General features: G+C 48.7%; 2 protein-coding genes across 2 annotated transcripts in view; both read right to left on the bottom strand.

Moving 5' to 3' along the window:
* Nucleotides 1-435, bottom strand: part of KRTCAP3 (keratinocyte associated protein 3) — a 2607-nt gene extending 2172 nt beyond the window's left edge. The window contains exon 1 of the mRNA XM_010001764.1: nucleotides 426-435. Within this exon, the coding sequence (XP_010000066.1) occupies nucleotides 426-435 (10 nt within the window). The remainder of the gene's footprint in view (nucleotides 1-425) is intronic.
* The window catches only part of NRBP1 (nuclear receptor binding protein 1), a 40887-nt gene continuing 16775 nt past the window's right edge, over nucleotides 299-24410 (bottom strand). Inside the window, exons 3-18 of the mRNA XM_010001765.1 lie at nucleotides 22566-22688; nucleotides 22077-22178; nucleotides 21901-21990; nucleotides 21344-21384; nucleotides 20319-20413; nucleotides 5892-5975; nucleotides 5576-5634; nucleotides 4377-4475; nucleotides 4169-4301; nucleotides 3786-3888; nucleotides 1790-1840; nucleotides 1556-1691; nucleotides 1417-1470; nucleotides 975-1038; nucleotides 834-889; nucleotides 299-651 (exon numbers count right to left, since the gene is read on the bottom strand). Of these exons, the coding sequence (XP_010000067.1) occupies nucleotides 553-651; nucleotides 834-889; nucleotides 975-1038; nucleotides 1417-1470; nucleotides 1556-1691; nucleotides 1790-1840; nucleotides 3786-3888; nucleotides 4169-4301; nucleotides 4377-4475; nucleotides 5576-5634; nucleotides 5892-5975; nucleotides 20319-20413; nucleotides 21344-21384; nucleotides 21901-21990; nucleotides 22077-22178; nucleotides 22566-22688 (1389 nt within the window). The 3' untranslated portion in view covers nucleotides 299-552. The remainder of the gene's footprint in view (nucleotides 652-833; nucleotides 890-974; nucleotides 1039-1416; nucleotides 1471-1555; nucleotides 1692-1789; nucleotides 1841-3785; nucleotides 3889-4168; nucleotides 4302-4376; nucleotides 4476-5575; nucleotides 5635-5891; nucleotides 5976-20318; nucleotides 20414-21343; nucleotides 21385-21900; nucleotides 21991-22076; nucleotides 22179-22565; nucleotides 22689-24410) is intronic.

The following is a 24410-nucleotide window of genomic DNA, read 5'->3' on the forward strand; positions in this document are numbered from 1 at the left end:
GGCAGCGAGGCGCCAGGTGAGGGCTGCGGGACCCCGGCCCCCCCCGGCCGGGAGGGAGGGAGGGAGGGAAATGACTGCAGAGTTGGGGGCAGAGAGGGGGCAGGGCTTAGGGGCTCCCCCCTGCTTACCTTTAAATTAAAAAAAAAACAAAAAACCAAAAACAAAACAACCCCCAAAAAAAGAAAAGAAAAAAAAAAACACAAAAAAGAAAACCCAAAACATTTCTGTGCTGTGCAAAAGACACTTTGTACAATTCAAACAGAACAAACTCCATGCACATGAATGGGGCTACAGAACTCCCCAAGCCAGGACCCGGCTTCCCGGCACCACCTGGCAAAATCCCAACAAAACCAGGGCTGGAAATAATACTGATGCGCAAAGTCCCCTTTAATAGGCGGGCAGGGAGGATTGTCGCTGAGCCCAGCCACGGCACATGCAGGACAAGCTTCCAAGCACTGCAGCTGGGGTCTCGCTGATGCCCTACAGTGATGGACAGACACAGAAGGGGTCACAGGCAACAAGGCCGCGCCGGCCGCCCGGGAGCCGGGAGTGCTACGAGGACACAGTCACTGCCGTCAGGGCTCCGTTCCGGGTGTAGTAGAACTTGCTAAATGCCTCTTCAAGTAAACAGGTAAGTCTGCTCTGGTCAGCCTGGGAAGAAGAAGCTGCAGTGAGGGGCAGCTCAGCCCCTGCCAAGCTAGAGCTTGGCATGAGGGCAGGGACATGTCCTGTTTCTCTTGCCTCCCCAGCTAGAGGAGTGATCTGGCACAAACCACTGACCTTGAGACAGGAATGCAGACCTGCATCCCTGCATGAGCCCCAGGCCTGCTTACCTCACTGATGAACCCAAGTTGGACCAGTTCAGCTGCCAGCTCCTGGATGTTGTCATCTGCAATACAGGGATGGGTGTCAGCCCCAGGGACAGGTGTGCTGCTGGCCCCAGTGCAGCAGAGCAGGGAAGGAGAGGTACTTACTGGGTTGCAGGTCACAGCTCAAGTGTCGATTTAACTTGTCTTCCAGTTTCAGCAGCAGTGTTAACTGCAGGGTAAAGAAGTTCTCATGAGGGGACTGCATGGTAGCCACAGATAGCCAGGAGCACCCCCCAAAATCCCCACCAGGAGAGGAGCCACCCTCCTGCAGAGCCCCACAGGAGTCAAACAGAACCACCCCATTCCAACCCACATCACCATCCTGAGGGGGGAGCCTGAATCTGGGCATGGGCCAAAAACATCTGCTGGGTGCCAGGTCAGCCACAGGCACAGGCCTGGGTCAGGCTTTGGGCCCCAAAGATGGCAGCTGAGGCACAGAGGGTGACACCAGGCACCAGCAGCACATCCACGCTGGAGCCAGGTGCTCCTCACAGCTGCCCTGGTACCCCCCTGCCCCCACAAGTGCAGCCAGGGGATGGGAACATACATGGTGCTTCACCCCCTCCTCGACTGACTCGATGTTGCACTGCATCAGCACCACCTGCAAGGCAGAAACAGGCTGTGAGTACATGCTGGGGCACTGCAGGGCTGCCCGGGGTGGGGAGGAACTGAGCCCCTCTGCTCACCTTGCGGGTCTCCACCTCAGCAGGCTCTGGAGTCGGGGTCTTCACAGACGGTGGAGCAATGGGAGACTTCACCACCACCTGCTGGGGCTGCTGGGGCCGTGGCATCCCAAAAGCTGTGAGTGGGTAGATACCATTCCTACAGGAAAGGAGCAGGGTCTGTGGTTATGCCTCTGGAATTTTTCCAGTTTTACACAGTTAAAGCTGCCCTTTTAAAAAAAAACAAACAACTCTTACCTCACATCCTCCAGGAACTTGTCCAGCTCCAATGCTGGAGACTGTGAGAAACTGGGAAAAAAAAAAAGGTACTGAGCTGTCAAGTGATCTAACAGAACCATTCACTCAAGTCTCTTTGGATGCCATTTCAAGTCCCCATGTCCTAAGCTACAGCTGTGTCAGTGGGCAGGAGGAGTATGGACAGAGGCAGCCAGCCAAAGTGAGACAGACTCTAGCCCTCCTGTACACAAAGCAACTGTTCAGAGAAGCTAAGGATGAGGCACCATTTTCATTATGGTAGGACAGGCATCCCCTCCCTGTAGAGTTGTCCAATACAGAGAGTTATTTGGAAGCTATCCCAATAGCCCCAGTCCTAGCAAGGCTTTTTAGAGACATTTGTTACACCAGAGCCATGAAGCCTGTGTCCCACCTCCAGAAGAACAAGGGACTCAGCACTGCAAAGGCAAGATGGCACAATACAACCAACTGTATCACTCCCAAGCAGAAACTACACATTGGATTTAATGCCCTGCCCAAATATTTCTCACTAGAGTTCAGGATACTTTTGTTTTCTCTGTAATTTCTTTGCCAGGTTGCTTGTTCAGCTTGTTGGCTCCTTAATGTAGTGTCTCGGAGGAAGACCCCCTACCAGTTAATTTTCAATTCCCCAGCCTCTAATTCCACTGAACATCTTCCTTGCTGGTGGCTGAGGGAGGAAAACAAGTACTAACAACCCCTCACCTTTCTGCTATAACTTGTATGTCTGTCTGCTGCTCTTCCTCTTTCTTACCCTCAAGAACATACAGTTCCTCCATGTGGTGGCAATGATTTCCAGCCCCCTGGTGGGGGGCCACTTCTCTGATCTGCTGCAGGACCATTCACAGAGGCACAGATGTGTACAGGCACACTGTACAGGTAACATCTTCAGACATTTCACTCGATCACCACAACCTTCCCTCCCATTATCTGGCACCCTGGTATCATGTCTGCTCTTGTCTGCAGCACAGCAGCGCACTTTCAACGAGCTGGAAATGGTCTTTTCCTGTGGCATTGCTTCACAGCCTTCTCAGACAGAGAAGCAGGTTTTTTTTCGCCAAAGCAAGTGACTGTTGCCTTTGCATGGTCCAGGGAGTTAGCAACACCAGAAGAGCCTACAGCCAGTCCTGTGTTCCTCTCTGGTTCTGACTAACCAGGCAACACAGGCCAAAGGGAATTCAATACTATTATTTATTAGTGCTATAAAGACCAGAATGTCCATTTTTAGGAAGGTCTATATGGCTCAGAGAGCTTCTCAAATGAACAGTGCTTTTTCCCCTTGTTCTCTTGATGGGTTTTGTTCTGTGCCTGAGCATCCCAGAATGTCAGGCTGCCCTGCAAGCACTCTGGCCTTCCCTGGAAATACAGTGTCCATCTTCTAGTCTCTTCCCCTGATCCCTCAACTAGCTGAGTTTCATTACCCAAAATTTAACATCACTTTTTGGCACTTGACTCCCTGCATACATGCTGTCTTACTCAGGGACCCATCTCTGCAGTTTAGGTGTTGCCAAGAGCTGCCCCAACCAGCCTCCCCCTTTGCATGATGCAGGATGAGCTGCTCCATTACCAACACTGAGGAACATTTCTCCAACATGTTGGACTCCATTTCACAAGCCTCTGACTGGTCTGAGTCACTTCCTCAAACTGTTCAACCAGGCTTTGCCAAGGACTGTCCCAACAACAGTGTGTTAACTTCCTGCCCATCTCAGCTGTCTGGAATCTGCTCACAGAACATGGGGCAAGGTCTCCTTACACCCAGGAGCTACCCTTCACAGAATTTTCTGGGCCCTGGAGAAGAATGGAATGCACCTGCACCAGCAGCACAACCAGCTCCCCTGTGTTTCCCAGTTGGTGGTGAAATGCCAACACTAACTCCAAGGGAAGAGTCCCAGGCAGGTCCCAGGCTCACCCCTGTGCTCTGGCACCTATCCTATCTGCACCCCAGCAGCCCCTCCCTCCAAGCACACCACGGGTCACTCACATCATCTTGACTCCTTCCCTGTCTTCATGATTAATCTCTGCCAGCACTGCACTCATGTCAAGGTTTTTGGTCATTTCTTCTAAAGCATTTTCAGGAATCATATCTGTGAAAAACAAACCAAGTTAGACCTGAACAACTGCAATTCCTCCCCAGCCTCTGAAAAGCAGTAAAACCCCAGGGGCTCCAGGCTGTGAGGCTCCTGTACTGCTGAGAGCAGACAGGGCACCACACACCTCTGGGCTCTGCTGGGACCACAGCTCTGTCCCACCAGGCCCTGCCTGTTAAAGAGCAGCAGAAAGCCCTTGGCTTCCAGGACAACTGTCCTGACAACTCAGTGAAGCTCTGCACAGCACGAGAGGTGGCATCTAGGGCTCCATACTCACGCTGATGCCCAACGATGCAGTGAGCAGCCAGTAGCTTCAGGGATGGCACCTCAAACAATGCCTGGTGGAAAAGGAGCTCCCGGGCAGTGGGACGCTTACTGGGGTCCTGCTCTAGACACTTCTGAATGAACTCCTGAAAGACAAGACCTGCATGAGAACATGGGCAACACCAACACGGCATCAGGGGCACTGCTCCCTCCTCACTCACCCTCTGCAAGGGGTCCTCCAGCAGCTGGATGGCACTGTTGATGGCCTCCTGGGGCACATAAGAGGACTCCCCATTACCCTGTATTTCCAGCACCGCCATCTGCAAGCACAAAGCAGCGCATCAGATCCCTCTGGAAATTTCTGACTGCACTGCCACAAGCTCAAAGGGACCAGAGTCAAGCGCGAGATCATAGTGGCCAAACTGTTTGGTGCTATTTAAGGTCACCGCTGGGGGAGGCAGAGAACGACTGCCCCATCGCAGCCTGCCAGGGAGCCCTGAGCACCGTGCCAGCACCATCCTAGACAGTATCTTCATTCTGCATCTCATGATGCATTGGCCTGTACTTCTGCTTGATAATTCCCATCCTCTAATGAAGCAGTAGCTGGATCACTGCCAGAACCTGGCAGTGTCCCTCCTGGCGGTACAAACAGCTCTGTATTGCAAGAAGGAAAGCAGCACACAATGCCACCCAGAACTGGCTCCAGCCTCCACATACACCAATTCCCAGCTAGGAAAGGCTGACAAAATATGCCAGGGGACATCTTCAGATTCAGCTCAAGTTTTGCCTCCTAAAAGTTGTGTTTCCACAGTTCTCTTCACTCACAGGATGTCCAGCATAGGTTCAGAAGTCTTCATGTTCACTCTTTCTGACAATTCTTCCCAGAAAACACTCCTACCAACAATTCCCATTTCCCAGACTTCAGCCTACTGATGGCAAGGACAGAAGAACCACTAAGCTCCTAACATTAGGTATGTCTGACTGGCTCCTAACTGCAACCAGCACATATATCAGGTGCGGAGAGGCTGGCCCAGAAAAGTTAGGGACTACACCTGTCCTCTCCTCCAGATACCACAGGAAGAAAAGGGACTCCCCAGAAGGGGGGTTTTGCTCTCCATGTCTGTTCAGTACAGCTTGCAGCAGAGACTGCTCCCACCAGACAGTGGGTCAGACTCCAGAACTGGCCAAGACCCAGAGAGTAATGAATTGCATGTTAGGACTGCAGACAGAACTACACATTGCTGAACCATTTACTTCTGAGTAAGGGATCAGGAGAGCCCCGACAGGGATCCCTCCAAGATCAGGTGCATTTGGCTTAAAGAACAGAACACACTGCTTACCAAGCTCCCCCACCTGTAGCCACAGCATCTCCACAGAGCCACCCTCCCTTTGCCCCACAGCTAAAGTGTTCCACACTCACCTCCAGCGCACACATCCCAAAGGAGTAAATGTCCACAGCGGTGGTGACGTTGGCAACTTCTGTTAGACAGAAATAACAGTTATCAGTCCCTCCCTGCACTCAGCAGTGCCAGCAGGACCACCTCTGTACCAGGCTGTGACAGTCCCATAGCCTTCTCTCCCTCCTCTATCGGAAGACAGAGGAGTTGGAGCATTCAAGCATACAAATAACTCAAAGCTGTAAATCTGTCATGAGTAGCTGAAAACAAGTCACAGAACAGCTTGGAAGCACTAGAAAGGCCAAAACACCCAGGCATGCACCTGCAGCAACACCATACCTCCATATTCCGGGGCAAAGAAGTGCAGGTTCTTCTGTTCCTCACGACAGGTCTTCACGTGGTTGTTAATCGTGTCTGGTGCCACTAGAAGAAAGTCATCAATGTTCAGGACAGAGGAACCCATAGCCCATATCCCTGAAATAGATCCTGGGAATACATGCAACCCCAGGGCCCTCTGGTGCCCACAGGGGCAGCACAGTGGAGCTAAGCTGGCACCTCACCAGTCCCTCACTTCAGCTCACCTGCCCTGAGACATTTCTGTATTGTTTCCTGGGCTGCAGATCGACTGTGTGGCTCAGCACTACTCCCCAAGAGCAAAACTGGAGACTCAGTTTCTGCTGAATGGGAAGACAAGTTGGGAAGGTTTCCCACTCCTTGCAGTGCAAGTCCTGGAAGCACTGAACTGAAACTAGGTCTGTAGCACTTATCACAAGCAACTCAGCTATGACAGAAGCCCAGGAACAGCCAGAGATGCCAAGACCACTGCCATTAGTCACCACCTCAGGACTCTAGGAGAGGGGCAGACCTATGAGGCAACTCTTTCACATCTCAGCAGGGCACTGGTCCCAAGGTGCCTCCAGGCAAAAGTCAAGCAAAGCTGCTGAATGAGCTGAGGTGACCACACTGACAGAAGCCACCCAGCACCTCCAGAGCAACCACCACAAACCACTCAGAGCTGCAGGAAGGGAACAACTCTTAGCCACAAGAACAATGAGCAGAACACAGGTATGGACCCCATAAAAGATAAGCTTTCAAACAGCCACCTCTGACACTGCAGCAAACAGCTACTGCCCAGCCCCTGAGATGTTCTTTGGGCCCTACTCAGACAAGAAGGACCTGACTTGGTTACTCAGCTCAGCCTTGCTGTGTAGCACATGCCAAATCACACTCTCTTATCCAAGCACTGGAAATGGAGTTTGCTCCAGTGGCCAGTGTCCACTTTCCCAAACATACTCATTAGTAGCTTAGTGCTTTGGTTTTCATGCTAGCTCTCATCTTGGGAGTCTTGGTCAGGCTCCTCTCCCAGGCAACTAGTGACAGGACAAGAAGGCACGGCCTGAAGCTTCACCAGGGGAGGTTCACGTTGGACATTAGGAAGCATTTCCTTAAAGAAAGGGTGATTAGATATTGGGATGGATGGCCCAGGGAAGTGGCAGAGTCACCATCCCTGGAGGTGTTTAAGGAAAGACTGGATTTGTCACTTAGTGCCATGGTCTAGCTGATGTGGTGGTGTTAGGTCACATGCTAGACTTGATTATTTCAGAGGTCTTTTCCAGCCCCAAAAAAGTCTGTAAGTCCAATAAGATGACTGCATTCCCAGTGCTGACCTGTTTACAGCCACCACCAGGATCCCTCAGCATGGTAAGCTAAATTCATGGTCTTCCTCTCAAGACCTGCTCTGTGTTTTCCCAGTGACACTGACTGCTGTAGCTGAGCTCTGGCCAGGACTACCATGATCACACCAATTCTCTCTTCTGGTCACTCTGCCCCAATGAATTTTAATATTGCAAACTCGGTGGGTCAAATTCCTCTCTTGAGCCGCTAGAAGACACCAGATGCTCCTCAGATCCCAAATGATGAGCTCTGGACTTTTGTGCGGCTTCCTATTTTGAACTACTGAGTAACAAGTGGAACTTGTCCAGTCCTCTCACATCTTCCTGCACTTCTGGAGGACATCCTGACCTACCTCAACACCACCTACTACACATCACTACTAACAGCATCAACATTGGTGAGACCAGAGTCCAGGGTCCTCCAGGCTCAGGTGGGAGAGCATTTTTCAGCCTCTGCCCTGTTACCCTGCCTTCAGCCAGGGCCTGACTGCACACCAGATGAATCACCCAAGGTGCATCCAGCACAACAGGTTCTCACACTGGGCCTTCTGCAGAGGTTCCCAGACATCCACAACAGAAAAGCCTTTTAAACTTGGTCTGCAGGCATTATATGCTTTTAGTAGCCCACTGTGTATGTCTGGTCCATAGGTGGCTACTGAGACATGGTGCTATGTCAGATCTTCCCCAGCAGCCAGATTTCCTTGCCATTGCTGCTCTTTCCTATTTCCTTTCTGTAGATGTTTTGGCCAAGGAATCAAGATGCACAGCCATCTGAATACTCTAAAGTTTTTGATCAAGATCAAATTTTTTTCCTCAGAGCAACCAACACCATTAAAATTTGGGCATTCCCCTGAGGCTTTGGCTGTAACACAATCGTAGGATCTCATTGCTTACAAATAAGTTTGTTCCCTGCCTGCAAGAACTATTAGTTTGTCCTAGTTTTTGCAAAACAGGGTATTTAAGACTTCAGAAAGCCTTCTGCTCTCAAGCCCAATTTTTTTTTTTAATGGAAGGCTGGAGATCTTTATGCAGAACGAATTAGCACACAGGTGTTTTTGTGAATGCTGCTAAACCTCACATCCACTGCATGCAGCAGCCAACCGTATCCCGGGCTGCATCCCCTGCAGTGTGACCATCAGGTCAAGGGAGGGGATTCTCTGCAGTGTCGTGTACAAATCTGGGGTCTCCGAAGCAAGAAGGACACAGAGCTGCTGGAGTGAGTCCAGAGGAGGCCACAGAGATGATGCGAGGGCTGGAGAGCTCTGCTCTGGAGACAGGCTGAGAGAGTTGAGATTTTCCAGTCTGGAGAAGAAAAGCTGGGGAGGGACTTTTGACATGGGCAGGGAGTAACAGGACAAGAGATAACAGTTTCAAGCTGAAAAAGAGGGGACTGAGATGAGATCTGAGGAAGAAATTCTTTGCTGTGAGGGTGGTGAGACCCTGGCCCGGGCTGCTCAGAGAAGCTGTGGAAGCCCCATTCTTGGCAGCATTGACGGCCAGGTTGGACAGGGCTTGGAGCAACCTGGTCTGGCGGGAGGTGTCCCTGCCCATGCAGGGGGATTGGAATTAAGATTATTTTTAAGGTCCCTTCCAACTCAAACCATTCTATGATTCTATGATATTAAGACTAGACATAAAGTTTCTATGAACTTGAGAAAGACTTTATCAGCTTCAATCTCCCAACGTGTCTGTAATTACCACACATTGGATGGCAAAGGCCACTTCACTATCCAGCCATCCTGTCCTTTGCTCCTGGGCCCTAGCTAAGGACAGGAAAGAGGCAGCAATCAATCACAGGCATTATCAACAGAAACCTTAGCCAGAGGTGTCACAGGTGCTCCACTATCAGAAAGGCAAGGACAATGGAATCCTAACCCAACCTCTCTCTACAAATGGCTGCCTGTGCCTCGTTAAGTACTTGACTGTGAACTCCTCTGCATCCAGGTCCTATGGATATTCTGCAGCAGCACCAGCACCTCTGGAAAGTGCGTGAGCAGTTCCAACCCAGACCTATGGAAATGCAGTTCTGAATTTGCTGTCCCCTGCGATACGCTGGTCCTTGTACAGTCCCACTGGAATTCCTCAGTGTGTTTCTCTGTTGCTGATGCAGGGCCTGGCTCTGCAGCTGGTTTGATTAGCCACACCTGGCAAACCTTCCTCCTGCTCTATCGTAGCTCATGTGCTACTTGGCTGGAAGTCACAGGCATAACCTTGCTGTGACTACAAAGACGAAGCAAGGCGACTATAGTGCAATGATGCAGGATCACCAGATGTGTCCCCATGTGCTTCAGGGCTGAGAAAGATGGCCTGGCCAGACAGGTGGCTGTGCCACTCATCATTGTGACAGCAACAGCTCCGAAAATCTCGCTGCCAGAAGGCTAAACAAGGCCAACGAAAGTGCTGTTACACCTCGTGATGTTATTTTAGAAGCTGGGACAAGCAGCTTTGTTTTAGTCTGGCCTTGTCACTACTGGAGGCCCATCACCTCGCTGTGCAAGCCACTTAGCACAGATGGAGGCTTGAGGGGGGCTTCACAAAGGTGTACATTTCAGAACTCTTAACTGTACAAGACAAAAAGACACACTTCAAGGTACCTGACACAAGCTCTCCTAACTGATTCACACATGGTTGCTACCTGCCATCCAACTCTATAACTCATCATGACTGAACTCTGTGGATGATCAGCTGCACAAAGGCTAAGGACAGTTCCATTAGGCAAGTCAAACAAGTGAAGGACAGAAAGGGATGCCAGACCATCACTGACAACAAACATGCCTTTCTCAGCTACAGAGCAGGAGACAGCAAGGGGCAGACTACAAGACACAGCAGCACACGACTGATCCGTCTGGTAGGGAATTAGCAAAGCAAAGATGAATTTTAGGAAAGAACTCAGCCACATCCGATGCCTGTGCAGGGTAGGTGATGGGAAGAGACATGAAGTACAGCAGAGGACAGGACAAGGAACTTGCCTTTGGCAAGCTGAACTCAATCTGGCAACAGAAGCATAAAGAGAAATAATCAGCATTACTACAGGAACTGCAGAGCTTGCCAGACTTCTCAACCCCTCAAGGACATGCTCAAGCAGAGCTCACCAGGGCAAACAGAGAAAGCTCAGAGTACCCATCAGTCCTCAGCAGTGTCAGCCAGGAATGTTCCTCCCAGCTGTCACCAATAGCAGGTTTCAGCAGAGAGACCAAATAACACAGAGACTTGCCCTTTGAAACACTACATACTGCAGAAGATATTTTCCTCTTGTCCTGTGTCAAGTTCACACCCACCTTTGCTCTGCATTCCACACTTCCTCCTTGCAAGCAGGCCCAACAGCCTGTTCTCTCCCAAAGCAGCCACTGAACCATGCAGTCTCTTGTAAATCCCTAAGGATTCTCCACAGCTTAAGCATATCACCCCACTCTTCTAGGAAAGTACTCAAGTACATCATACTCCAGATCTCAGCAGGCTTAGAAAGCAGAGGAAAATCAGATAACAGCAAGAAGGATACCAACAACTAACCTTCAAGATTAGTCCCTATGCAATCCAGCCACAGAGGACAATTGACCACCTTGCCTATGCTGCACTGCACCAGCACCACAGGGACCCAAAACCAATCAATTCAGTGCAAGACCATGGGTTAGCAACTATAAAGGGATGGCCCACAGGGCCAGGAGAGGTATGAGACCACATTATTATCCCCTGTACTCATCCAAGACATTTTCAGTATTGCAAAAGGCTCTAAGATTGCACAAACCAAAGACTTTCCACAGGTCATTTAATTGACACACTAAGCTGACAATGGCCTTTTTATTAGGGAGGGCAAAGTCTAGAAAATACGCAACAAGGAAGCTAATGGAAACAAAAAAGCAGCATACAGACATTATACACTGAGTCAAATGGAAAGTGGTGGCAAATGTAAGCTGGTCACAGAATACAAGCACCCTGCAGATCTGCAGATCTATATCAGGGATTGTAAACAGCATTTGCCAAGTTATTTGCAACACTGAATCACCAGAAGCAAGAGGCTTTTATTGTTTTTAACAGTTGAATACTTAACGAGATGAAGGGGCAAAGAGGTTCAGAGCATGAGAAGTTCACTCCCTGCAGCACCACAGATGTTCACATCTACCTTCATCTCACCACGTCCCTTGACAGTGCTCCTGAATGCTCAAGACTGCTTAACACATGGTCCACCTTTTACTGCAGAGAAAATACTGCAGCACCAGTGGTATTTGCAACAAAGAGCCTGTATTGTGCAAAGTTCATGTTCTTTGAGAGAGGTATCCTTCTTCACAGAATTAATATAGATTCATAAAATCATAGGCTGGTTCAGGTCATCTTGTCCAACCCCACTGCTCAAACAGGGACACCCAGAGCTGGTTGGCTGCCCTGGACCATGTCCAGATGGCTTCTGAATAGCTCCAAGGGTGGAGACTCTATCACCCCCCTGGGCAACCTATGTCAGTGTTGTCCTCACATTGAAAAAGTTTCCCGGCGTCCACAGGGGCCCTGCCAGGGTCCAGTTTGTGCCTGTTGCCTCTGGCCCTGGCACTGGGCACCACCACAGGAACAGATAAAGAGGACCTGTAAAATAAGCTCTTGTCAATCCTGGCTGCATGCAGGCTCTTAAGCAGGGACTTAGGAGCTTATTAGCAGTTCATCTGGAACAGTTAATGATACAAATGACTTTATTCCAAACCAAGTCTGTAGGGAGATTTGAAATCTGCACACAAAATCAAGTTCTAAGTTCTAGACCAGAAGAACAAAGGTCCTGCAGACCTGGCAGCCCCTGCTTGGATTGCATCACCTGACTGCAATACAGCACATATCAAAAGGTGACAGGGCAGCTGGGCTGCTGTTCTTGCTCAGCCCTTTCAGAACAGAAATGACAGGGCACTAATTAACTGCAGTTGCTCACATCACAGTGCAAGTACTCCATGCGGTCAGAAAAGCCAGACAAGACACTGACTAAGATGCCATGGGCCAAGCTACACCAGGGGAATCTGGTACTCCAGAAGAAAGATGTACACTGAAAAACAAAGCCCTCAGAAACATGAATATGGAAGTTCTTTTATGTTTTGAGCAGCCCTGATTAGCAAAAATTTGGACTGAACCATTACAAACACATGTTCTAGCAAAACACAGTTAGGGTGCACAGGTTTCAGTGTTTGAAGTTCAACTTCCCTGAATTTCAGACTTCACATCTCAATGATGACTGTTGTTTCACAACGTGCCAACGTGAAGCTGTGCAAGTCACCTTGGAAGATGTAATAAACAGAAAAGCTCACCCTGGAAAGCAGAAACTAGAGCTAAAACACTACTCAGCCCACATGCCTCAAGGCTTAAATCACAAAATTGTGTAGGTTGGAAAGGACCTCATAAGAACATGGCTCATGCCCCCTGCTCAAGCAGGGTCAACTATACAGGTCACCCAGGACCATGTGCAGTTCAGTTTTGAGTATCTCCAGGGAGGAAGACTCCACAACCTCTCCAGGCAACCTGTGCCAGGGTTTGACTACTCTCACAGAAACAATAAAAAAAACCCCAAAACCCAGAGTATTCTTGTGTTACTCCATGTACTTCAATGTGTGCCCATCACCTCTTGTCCTATCAGCAGGCACTACAAAGGAGAGACTGGCTCCCTCCTCTCCATTTCCTCCTGTGCCTTCTCCTCTCCAGGCCCAAGACTTTGAGCTCTCAGCCTCTCCTGGCATTGACAGATGCTCCAGTCCCTTAATTGCCTTCGTGGCCCTGCGCAGGACTTGCTCCAGGAAGTCAGCTCAGACCTGGACACAGCACTGCAGATGTTGGATCACAGCACTGCAGATGTTGGATCACCAGTGCTGAGGAGAAGAGGAGAAGGATCACCTCACCTTCCTCAATCCACCAGCAATGCTTCTCCCAACATAGCTTAAGATACTGTTGGCTGCCTTCACCGTCAGGGTGCTTTGCTGGCTCATAGTCAGCTTGCTGTCATCCAGGGCCCCAAGGTCCTGACTTGCAAAGCTGATTTCCAGAAAGTTAGCCTTCAGCATATACTGATACACGGGGTTATTCCCACTCAGCTCCAGGGCTTCACATTTCCCCTTGCTGAACCGAGGGATTCCTTGCTGTTTAGTGCTCCAGCCTGCCTGGGTCACTGTGCATGGCAGTACACCCATCTGCTGTGCCACCAACACTCCTCCCAGCTGTGTATGATCTGTGAACCACCTGAGGGCACACACTGTCCCATTGTCCAGGTCATGAATGAAGATGCTAAACAGCACTGACCCAGTATTTACCCTGGGGTACACCAAGAGTGATGTGCCCTCAACTAGACTTTGTGCTGCTGATGACAACTCTCTGGGCCTGGATGTTCACCTGGTTTTCAATCCACTGCACCACTCTTTCTTTACCCTATTCTCTGTCTGCTCATCTACAAAGTCAAGATGAGCAATACCTGTGGCTGTGCCACTGTCTGCCAAGCCAGTCACCTCCAGGCAGAAGGCCATCAGGTTTGTTAACAATTTCCTGTTCAGAAATCCACCCTGACTGCTCCTGATCACAATCTTGTCTGTCTTGTGTTTGGAAGTACTTCCAGGTTTAGTTGCTTCATCAGCTTTCCAGGGGCTGAGGTAAAGCTGACCAGCCTGTGGTTCCCCAGATTTTCCTTCTTGCCCTCCTTGAAGATACAATGACATTTTGCTCTCCTCAGTCTTCAGGAACATCTCCCATTCTCCATGACCTTTCAAAGATATTCGGCCTCAGAATGGCATGAACCAGCTCCCTGAGCACTTGTGTTTTCACGCTGTCAGGCCACCAAGGGTGTCTCCCTTTCTCCAGACTTTCCCTCTTCTCAGAGGGCTGGAATTCCTGAAGGCCAACCTTGGCAGTAAAGACTGAGGAGACAAAGAGAGCACTGAACATCTTGGCCTTTTTTGTGTTCTTTGTCACTAAGAACGTCACCCTAATTAACAGAGGGACAACATTTTCCTCAGCCTTCCTATTGCTGTTCCCTTGTAGAATCCTTGCTTGCTGGCCTTTCCATCCCTTGTCAGATTCCACCCAAGATGGGCTTGGCTTTCCTAACCCATCCCCACATGACTGGAGAGCATCTCTATATCCCTCCTGCATCAACTGCCTCTGCTGCTACAAAACTCTTTTTTCACATAAAATTCCAGCTGAATCTCTTCAGCAGTTTGGAAGGATGCCAAGCATTTCATCCCAAAGATGTAAAATACTCCCTGAGTTTGTATTCAAGTGATCTCTCAACAAGTGGCACGAAGAAGCCTTCTAAAACGCTGATGTTCCACATGCCTTCAAGCAAGGGACCCCCAAAGGAGGGGACACATGCAACTGCCAGACTGACACTAACAACAGGTAAATTAAGACCTGGATAACTCTCACATGTCCCCTGGCACATCCTGAAAGTCCAAATAAAGGCAGAGAAAAAATAGAATCCAGCAAAACTGAAGCAGCAGGTGCCTTCAATGCAACACAAAAAGAATAAATCTGACCACAGAAAAGGCAAGTTCTCATAACCTGGATCACTAAAGCGGGAAATTGAGACCTTTTTACAAGATCCTATAATACTGAAAATGACAATCAGTCTAGAAGATAGCTGCCTTCTGGTGTTTTCATGAATGAGATGATCAGCAGCACATCAAACGGTGACACTCCTGGACCAGTCTGCCCACTGCTGGAGGCCAACTCACCCCTCCCACCCCACCAAGGCCACCTGCAGCATGAGTCCGACAGCCCCCCAGCAGCACTGGTAAACCAGCCCCTCCCTCAGAACACCTGCTTCCCTCTGCCACACACCTTGACTGCACCAGCTTCCCCTCAGATATGCTGGATCCCCAATCCAGCTGAGGAGCTCCTGCTCCACTGACCATGCCCCACAGCCATCTCCTGCACACACTGTGCAGACACAGAGGCCACTGGGCCTTTCCACCTATTCCAACTGGCAGCTGGTAGGTTCCCAATTCAGTAGAAACAAACTCGACCCATCAAAAACCAAGTCCGATGGCAAAAAGTAAAATAAATAATTATTTTTAATGTCAGTGTATTATTCTGACAAATTGCAGCAGTCAACCTTCTCTAGCCCCTGCCAGCCCAACTCCCTCCTCATGTGCACAAGTCTCCCCAAAACAGAGCTTTGTCTGGGGAAACAGGAATAGCAAACCTTACTTCACAACCAGGGACTCATCTGGGTAGGATGTCTCTCTGGCCATCAGGAGCCAGACACATTCACTGAAACAATAATCTTAAAAACAAAACATCCAAGGAGTTAAAACTACAAGCAAGCAGTTGGATAGCCGAGCACAAAGCAAGGGCTAGTCCAGTTTTGGGGCCCAGCCAAGTCTAGCAGAGCAGCAGCAGGGAAGAGCCTAATATAGGTGGGAAGTTCAGCTGGGAAGAGCTTGGAACAATGCACCCGCTTGGCTTGACATGCAGGAGCTGGCATGCACGGGGGTCCATGGGCTGCACGCACTGAGGACACAGAGAGGAGGAGAACCAACAACCAGGAAGCTTGACAAAGGGCAGTGCTCCCTCTCTGTAAGGCTGTGGCTGAGAGCATGACAGTCTGCACCCAGCACAGGACACCTGGGCTCAAGAGTAGGAGGCCCCTCAGCCAAACAGCTTCACACACCAGCCTTAGAGCAAGGGAACACCTTAGAGAGAAACTCGAGACAGTGTGTATGTTTGTGTGTGCTACAAATATTGATACACACACATATATATAAATATATATATATACACACACACAAAATAATGTACATTACATATATAGTGGTAGTCACATCACAGGAGCGGAGAAGTTTGCTCACCATTAGCAAATATCCTATGAAAGACTGTTGGTAACAGAGCAGCCCGTAAGCGGGAAGTAAAACAAGATAGAAGTCAATGAGCTGATGAAACAGCAAGCACTTAACATCCCTAGAGACAGCTAGGGCAGTTGTGGCAAACATGGACAGGACTGAGGATCTGGCCCTATCTCCAGCTGTCTTTAAAATACATTTACATAACGAACATCAGTGATTCTAATGAAGTACCAGAGTGAGTAAGGGAGATAAGACATCTTTGACCAAGTAGAAGGTCACAGCCCACTCAGAGGCTAAGCAGCTGGAAATCCTCTTCTTTCTGTGAGTGCCCTGCAGCCCCCCTCCAGCAGACAACTGCCTTTCCTTGCATCCCAGCAGCTTCTCCTGGGCATGCATCTTGGCAGCAGAACTCACACTTACATCCCTGGCCACATAATTTAACGGCAGTGTTAATATTAAGTAAGACTTGGGCTCCTAGCACCTTGGCCTGGAACTGAAGAGCCTCTTCCTTAAACACCCAATGAATCCCAGAGGTTGGGTACACTGAAGATGGGACAGCATATGCATCAGTCAAGTGCCTGGAGGCACCACATGGAAATGCATGAATGCAGCACTAAGCATCCTCCTGTGCTCTACTGAAGTCTCACTCGGCACCGCCAACACATGGCAAAGTCTGGGGGCACCAGAAGACATTGCAGGACCCTCCAGTTTGAGGCCTCAAGTCTGCTGGGACACTCTGAGAGCTGTCCAAAAGGATTTTTAATTCAAACCCATCACCTCTTTCCACCTATGATTACTTGTTACACTCCCAATGAGAATTACAGGAAACATCTCCCAACACTGCTGAACACCAGCAGCATCCAGCACCTGCCTGAACGTCCTCCACACTCGGAGCACCTTCGACCCATCACAGTAAAACACAGAACCCCAGAATGGTTTGGGTTCGTGGGACCTTAAAGATCATCCAGTCCTATCCCCTGTATGGGTACGGACACCACCCAATAGACCAGCTTGCTCCAAGCCCCATCCAGCCTGGCCTTCAACACTGCCAAGGATGGGGCAGCCACAGCTGCTCTGGGCAACCTGGGCCAGTGTCTCACCACCCTGACAGCAAAGTATTTCTTCCTAATGTCTAACCTAAATCTCCACTCTTCCAGCTGAAAGCTATTCCCTCTCTTCCTATCACCTCATCTCCTTGTCAAAAGTCCCTCTCCAGCTTTCCTGTAGCCCCTTCAGGTACTGGAAGGTGCTCTGAGGCCTCCCTGGAGACTTCTCCAGGCTGGACAACCTCAACTCTCTCAGCTTGTCTTCACATCTCACAACAGCCTCTCTTTGCAGGTCTACTTGTTAGGCAATACAGATGTGCACAAATACACCACAGTGTTGTGCATGGATCCCGTGGAAGAGTACACAGGAAACACCTTGGGCCTGTCACAAGGAATGTTTTCATCTGAACAAAACTCCAGAAAGCAGCAAGAACATTCCAGTCTCTGGGAAGACCAGAGGCAAGTTTAAGAACTGTGGGTGTCTTTCCTATCCTCATGAGTTCTCCAAAGATCCCCATTCATTTTACACTTTTCTTCCTTAAATCTGTTATCTTTATGGCACTGAAAAAAGAGTTAGTAAATTAAAGGATTATGGATGGCTTTAGCATTTAAGCAGTAGGAGAAATCCTCTCTTTCCCACTGCCTTTTTCTGCCACAGATGACCCCAAGCATACCAAGATTTCATCCCTCTTCCCAAAACTCAGTGCAGTAATAGCAGCAACACCCTACTACTAAATTAATCTTTTTTCCTGCAGTGCATAGGTGACTTCAGAAAGAAAGACTGATCCAGAATCACATGCAGAACAAGGAAAACAGCAGTCAGTCCCGCCAGTGCACATGACTGCAGTCTGAAGTGGCACCAAGGAGCTTCCACACCTCAATGGGTGCTCCAGGAACAAGGACTGGACATTTTCAAAGTGACACAAATCACAGGCACATCTCTCCTAAGACCTCTTTACCCATCAGACAGAAGGACATTCTGCAGAACACACTAGCAGCTGCCTGTGCCCGGATTTCTGCCCCACGTTCAGCAAGTATTCTCTTTTGCTTCAAGAAGAGGGAAGAGGAGCTCTCAGGAGTGTGGCCCGAGGTGGTGCTGGGGACAGAGACAGCATCGAAGAGCAGATCACAGTGCACTGAACCACTGCTCCCCTTAAAACCCCGAGAGTTACTGACCCACTTCTTTGAAGTAAACACGGGGAAGTTTCTGGATACCAGCCAGCTGCAAGAAACCACTGCATGAAGCAACAAATGTGGGATCATTAGTGCCAGGGGCCCCAGAGAAACTGTGGCTCTAGGGCCTGAACACAAAAACAGCCCATCTGGCCACTGCACAGCCAGCAGCACCAGAGTATCCAGCTCCAACACACCAGCAGTTCTGGAGATGTGGTTTGGATGGTCCGAGCACAGCGGGCACTAAAGGAACAAGAATACATTCTGCAAGGTTGGCAACAATTCCAGGCTGCATTGGAGCCTTAGCCTTCACATCTGGAGGGTTCCTCTTCTGACCACAAGTTCACTTGCACTCACTTCCTTTTTTACTTGAGAGGACCAGAATTTATCAGATAAAGCACTTAACTTCTGAACACCAGGTGAGCAAGGGCAGCCTGCAATTGAGGAGTAGAAGGAAGTTTGCTCTGGACAAGCTGCAGTTAAGCACTGCTCCTGGACAGCCACACTCCCAGCACATGTGCTCTTCTTGCTGAGCATCAGTTACAGCACACACACACACACTGCTACTTGGAAAGGGCACACACCAGTCTGATGGCCTTTGTCTCTCCCAGCATGCCCAACAGAAGAAAAGCTCTACAGCACTGGGAGAAGCAGGTAAAGGTGTAACTGCTGAGGCAATTGTTTGAGTTCTATGATCCAAGAGCCACCTTTCCTCTAGACACCCCCTGGACAGCACCACTGGGAGCATGAATGCTCTATGAGAACATCACATTTGTCCATCTGCAGAACCATTCCCTAGCAAAAGCTGTGGCTCTAGATACCAAGTTCAAGTGGTTTGTTTTAACAAAGTGCTGGCTACCCATCAGTGCTGCAGCTGCACAGCCCGTCTAAACTAAACTAGAAAGAGAAGGACCTCTTAGACACTCAAGTCTACAATAGACTTCCCACAAGCAGGAAATGATTACCAGGGAGCTGGCTGTTTGCCAGCACACAGTATCAGATCTGCACAACTCGGGAATTTCACCCACTGGCACAGTCAGGGAAAGATAATAAAGCAAACTCCATGATGTCATCAGCCTGTATGACAAGCAAGTCACCAAGTTTACAGGCAGATAAAAAACTGAGCATTCCTTCTGCCATGACCCAGTCTCCCTGGGTACAAGCACATGTCAGAGGTTTGTCACAGAGAACCAAGACCCCAGTTCTGGAACAAAGAGACAACAAAAGAGATCTCTGATAGAAATAAAAGCCAGAGAGGTCTGCAGTGTAGGAAGAGAGCCTATTTTTAGACAGTAGGATAAGCAAAGCATTATTTCCTGTACACTGTCATCACCAAACCAAGAATCCATACAGACAAAAGCCCTATAGAACAGCAAGCGCACTCCTCAGGTGTGAGGACGCTTGAAAAGTTGGATGACAGGCAGCAAAGGTGTCACTCGTAACGTACCATGACTACAGGCAGGTTTTCAGAAACACAGGAAAAGCAAAGGTGAAAAAAACAGAGCATGCAAGGAGGTACTGCACTATCTGAACAGGGCATGTCTTTCCCAAACTGGCCCAAGGCAAACTAGCACTCTGAAGTCCAGGCCAAGTGAGTGATGCTGGATGAGGCTGCCAAGACCAGCAGCCTGCTGCAGCCCCAGTCTATAAGCTGGACTGTAAATGCTGGCTGTTACAAGAAGCACTCAGGTGGCCTCAGTGGACAAAGCACTCCAGACAGCTTCCAAAGCTTCACAGCACAGGGAAGAGAACTCTGACTGTATTAACCGGAGAAAGACTGCAGAGCAGATGAATCCAAGGATAATGCGCATAAAAACATGAGTTTCAGCATCATTTCTCAGATTAGTGCCTTAAGATCAAAAACTGAGGACAGAGCTAACAAGGGAAACTGTCTCCAGTATCAGTTCTTCCTGTGCCTGAAGGTGGCCAACCAGAAGTGAATTCTACTACCAATACCTGGCATAACTGGTGTGGAAGAACATGTGTACATACATGACAGGAAACCCTGACAGGATTAAAAATCTTTTTGTGTTTAAGCAGTTTGTCTCATAGGCAAGGGTCACCTCCAACAAGACTTACCTGAACCAATTTTTATCAGTCCATTGTGCTGAATGAAGATAGTGTCACAGGTCAGGTTTCCATGGATGATTGGAGGATCACAGGAGTGGAGGTAGCTGGGAATGGAGAGCAGAGCACTGGTTAGGAGACTGCCAAGGCTGGGGCCAGGAACCCCTCCCTGCATACCTTCCCTGTCTCAATTAATATCAGAAGAGAACAGGAGGGCAAAGGACACATGCCAGGGATTTACAATAGTGAGGAGGGACAATTAAGTTATTTTATCAGCCTCTAGACTAGGAGAGAATCAGAAAAATTAAGCAATTGTCTCTAACAAATCATCTCCTGTATATGGGAGAAAAAAGAAAGCTCTCTATTTCATCCATTCCAACACCACTGGGTTCCAGTCGTACACCCAGAATACCAGAGCCTTATTCTGGCCCTACTCATGGGTTACCATGGCAATTAGTGCTGTACAAACATGATGAGGCCTGTCTTCCAGCAGGCACAACCAAAGCTTTGTAGGGCTAGAGTCTGCCTGGTTTTGCACTTCACCCTGGTTGGTTTTATGTTAGCAGCCAGCACAAATACAGTCAGGCCCCAAAAGTGTAACAGAACCCAAACCATTAATTAGCAGCTATATTTAACCAAACAGCAATACAACTTTCTCTACGGAGTGGGAGTCGTGCTCTGATCCTCTTGGACATGGTCAGATTCAGGTTATAAAGCTGGATACTCCAGGGGGCTCCCTGATGCTCAACTCCCACACTCACAACTGTTGGGAACCAGAACCTACATTGCACTTGTTTCTCTATTTTAGAGGCTGCAGTGTCACCCAACTGAAAACCCTGGGATTGTTACAGGAAGTGCAGTTGATGCTGCAGACAGAGAGTGGGGTAACAATCAGGCTGGGTGACTGAAAGTACTCTCCAGACTCCATTCCACAAAGCTTTCCAATGTTTGGCAGCATGTATGTTTATAGCTTTTCATATTCTAGCACAAGAGAGGCTACACTTGAGAGGCCAGCCCACAAGAGCAGTAACTCATACCTGAGAGCAGAGAGGATCTGTGTGCACCATCGCTTCCAGGCCTACAGACACAGGAGCAAAAAGGAGAAAAATCATTCAAGGAAGAGGAACTAATCCATAGTTCTGTGATTCACAGCCTACTCATATGAAGGAACATACGCTCCATTCTGTGGCATCTCAGCTTTTACCCAGTAGAGGTTTGTAGGAAGCAAGAACTTAGAGGATCAGGGCTCTCATGCTGAGTCTAGTTTCTACATATTCTATGGGTCAAGAGGCACAGCTCCCCTCCTAATGCCTCTCATGCACAGACCCCTTCCCTCTTCCTTGTCTGCACACATGGAAAGGGATGTGCCTGTCACACTATACACGTCAACTTGCAGAACTGCTGGAAACAAAGCAAACTGCACAGAACAGCTGTCAAAGAGAACCTGCAGCTGAACTAGTTCGCAGTGACAAAAGGAAGTTGCAGCCACATGGTATCAAGCAGGTTGCCTTCTCATCAGGATCCTCTGCAAAAGGAGCTTAACAGAGGCTGGTGGCACTAGGTGAATACAGGTATCCATGAGAGAAAGAGTTACCTTTTCATTCATCGTTTTGTGGTTTTTCTTTGTCTTCTTCAGGAACTGTTTCAAGCTCCCTGAAGACATGTATTCTGTGATGAATATCACCTGTAGGAGCAGTATGAGAGGTTACACTGTCTTTCACTTGCAGGCCACAGAGTGAGAAAACCCAACAGACTGCTCACTTTACTTACCCTGGCCTTATTCTCCTTCACATCAGCCCAGTATTTGTGAAATTTCACAATGTTCAGGTGTTCCAGCTGAATTAAGTTGTCAAACACCGCTTTAACTTTTTCCTTAACATCAGAAAGACAAAGACATGTTACAGAGATGACATCAGTATATATCTTACTTTCATCTGGGGTCTTGGTCCCCTTAATCACCACTAGACTTCAAGGTCCTGTGCTAAGAATAAACAGCATCTGATTCCAACCCACAATGCACCTTAGCTGAGTGTGGTTTGATCACCAGAACTAAATCAACATAAGAGCCCATGGAAATAACACAACAGTTCTCCATCACATTTTCAGCATAGGCCAGGATAAAGCTGAATTTGCCACATTTGAGCAGTACAGCACTCCAAAGCCAGCCAGTAATCCCCATGAAAGGTCCCCCAGCATCTATAATCCCACGCTGGTACACGGTATGCTTCCCACACCTTGTTGGGAAATCCATCAACTTACTTCCTGAAGCTTGAAGTTCTTCCTCTCAGAAAACTGAACCTCATTCCAAACAACTTCCACGCCCTCCTCTGTATCCATGGCCAGGTAGGCACTGTCGATCCCTGGGACATTGCGCTGATTCACCTGGATGGGAGGATGGAGCCAGAGCTGAGCCCTAAGCCAGCAAGACCAGATCATGACCATGCATCCTCCATTCGAGTACAATGAATTTTGCTCATTATTCTTCATTAAATGAGCATTCCAGGAGAAGATTGTGCACATATATTTCAGGAATGGGACATACCCAAATGCAAGGTCACATAAGCAGCAAACCCTGGGCATATTTTAGGGAAAACTTCTTTCACACAAAGGCTGTTTCACAGTATAAGATGCCTTTTGGCAACAATACCTTAGATTTTTATGTTGTATGATACCTGTGGTTCCTTTAGACACAAAAACCCCTCCAACCATACATAAGGGATACCAAAAAGCCTCAGGAGCTTAGACACAGCTCTCTGGAGGAATTTTCTGAAAGATGCTGAGACACAAAACTCGAGAGAGGGAACTAATCCAAGCAGAGAGAAATTAAGGGAAAGCTGCGAGTTCTGAATAGACTTAGGAAAGGATTAACAAGGCTGAATGTCAAACTTAAGAAAAGTTTAAACAAGCCCCCAGACAAGAGAAGGCCAGTAGTGTCAGTACTGCAGGGACCAGACAAAAGCCTGGACACCATCCACCCCTCTGCACCCTCTTCCTTCAGCCCACCTGCTGTCTATTCACACACCTCCCAGCTTTGCTGGGCTAGTTAAGTCCTGAAATACTGACAGCAACACAAAATCTGCCCTGGTAATACAGCCAGTGGATATGGATTTATCATATCTTCTCCCATTTCTGGGCAAGTTTACCAACCGTGATAACTTCCATGACTCATGGCCAGAATTGCAGGGCACCAGCTATGACTCAAGACACCAAACCCATCTGACATCACTTACAGTACTTCTCAGTTCACAGGAAGGTTCAACAGCTTGGGTAGAGGAGTAAAAGGGGAAAAATGCAGACAGACAACTGAAGACGCAACAGCAAATCCCTCCTCTGCTCAGGCTGCTAAGTCACTTTTCCACATCCCCCTCCACACTCAGCCAAGTGGAATCCTAAGCCCTCCTGGACACATGTTCTGGTGCTTGCCCTGCTTCATTCCAAGGCTACGGCCAGCTGGCGCCTCTAGGCAGCTGCCAGTGATCCTGGCAGTTAACATATTGGAAACATGGGCAGCTGTAGGAATACAAATTTCAACTTCTGCACGGACCTCACTGAGAAAGAGGAAATAAAATGGCACTTTCTAAACAGTGCCCTTCATGCCTTGCCCTGGCAGGAAGGAGGGCAGCTGGACACATCCACAGCTGGTGGCCCCAGCCCTGAGGAGACAACAGAAATGTTGTCCACAACCTGGGCACCACCAATACGGGGTGAAGATACCACAGGTTCTTTCCTCACTTTGCCCTAATGTCCTGCCAGCTTCTGCAAGCATTGCTTTGATTTTCAGCAGCCTTTTATGACCCAGACCAAAGACAATGAGCTGTCTGTAAATTATGCTGATGACATGACAACTGACTCAAATAAAATGCCCCATGTTTCAAGAGATGTACTGCTCCAAAGAGTTTCTCTCCCAGAAAGCCTGCACAGACTATGTACCTTTTAAACCATGAAGGAAGAAGTTAAAGAGTTTAGTGTGAGTTTCTGAAGTATGACAGAGGAAGCAGTCCCACAACCACAAAAAACTTACAGCAGAAATACTGAAGCAGCACTTTGTCCACATAAACAAGAGGGAAGGAAAGTAAAGAATTTCAAGTGAATTTCAGTAAATGA

The sequence above is a fragment of the Chaetura pelagica genome, unplaced genomic scaffold, assembly GCF_000747805.2.
Source record: "Chaetura pelagica isolate M959 unplaced genomic scaffold, ChaPel_1.0 scaffold307, whole genome shotgun sequence".
NCBI lineage: Eukaryota > Metazoa > Chordata > Aves > Apodiformes > Apodidae > Chaetura > Chaetura pelagica.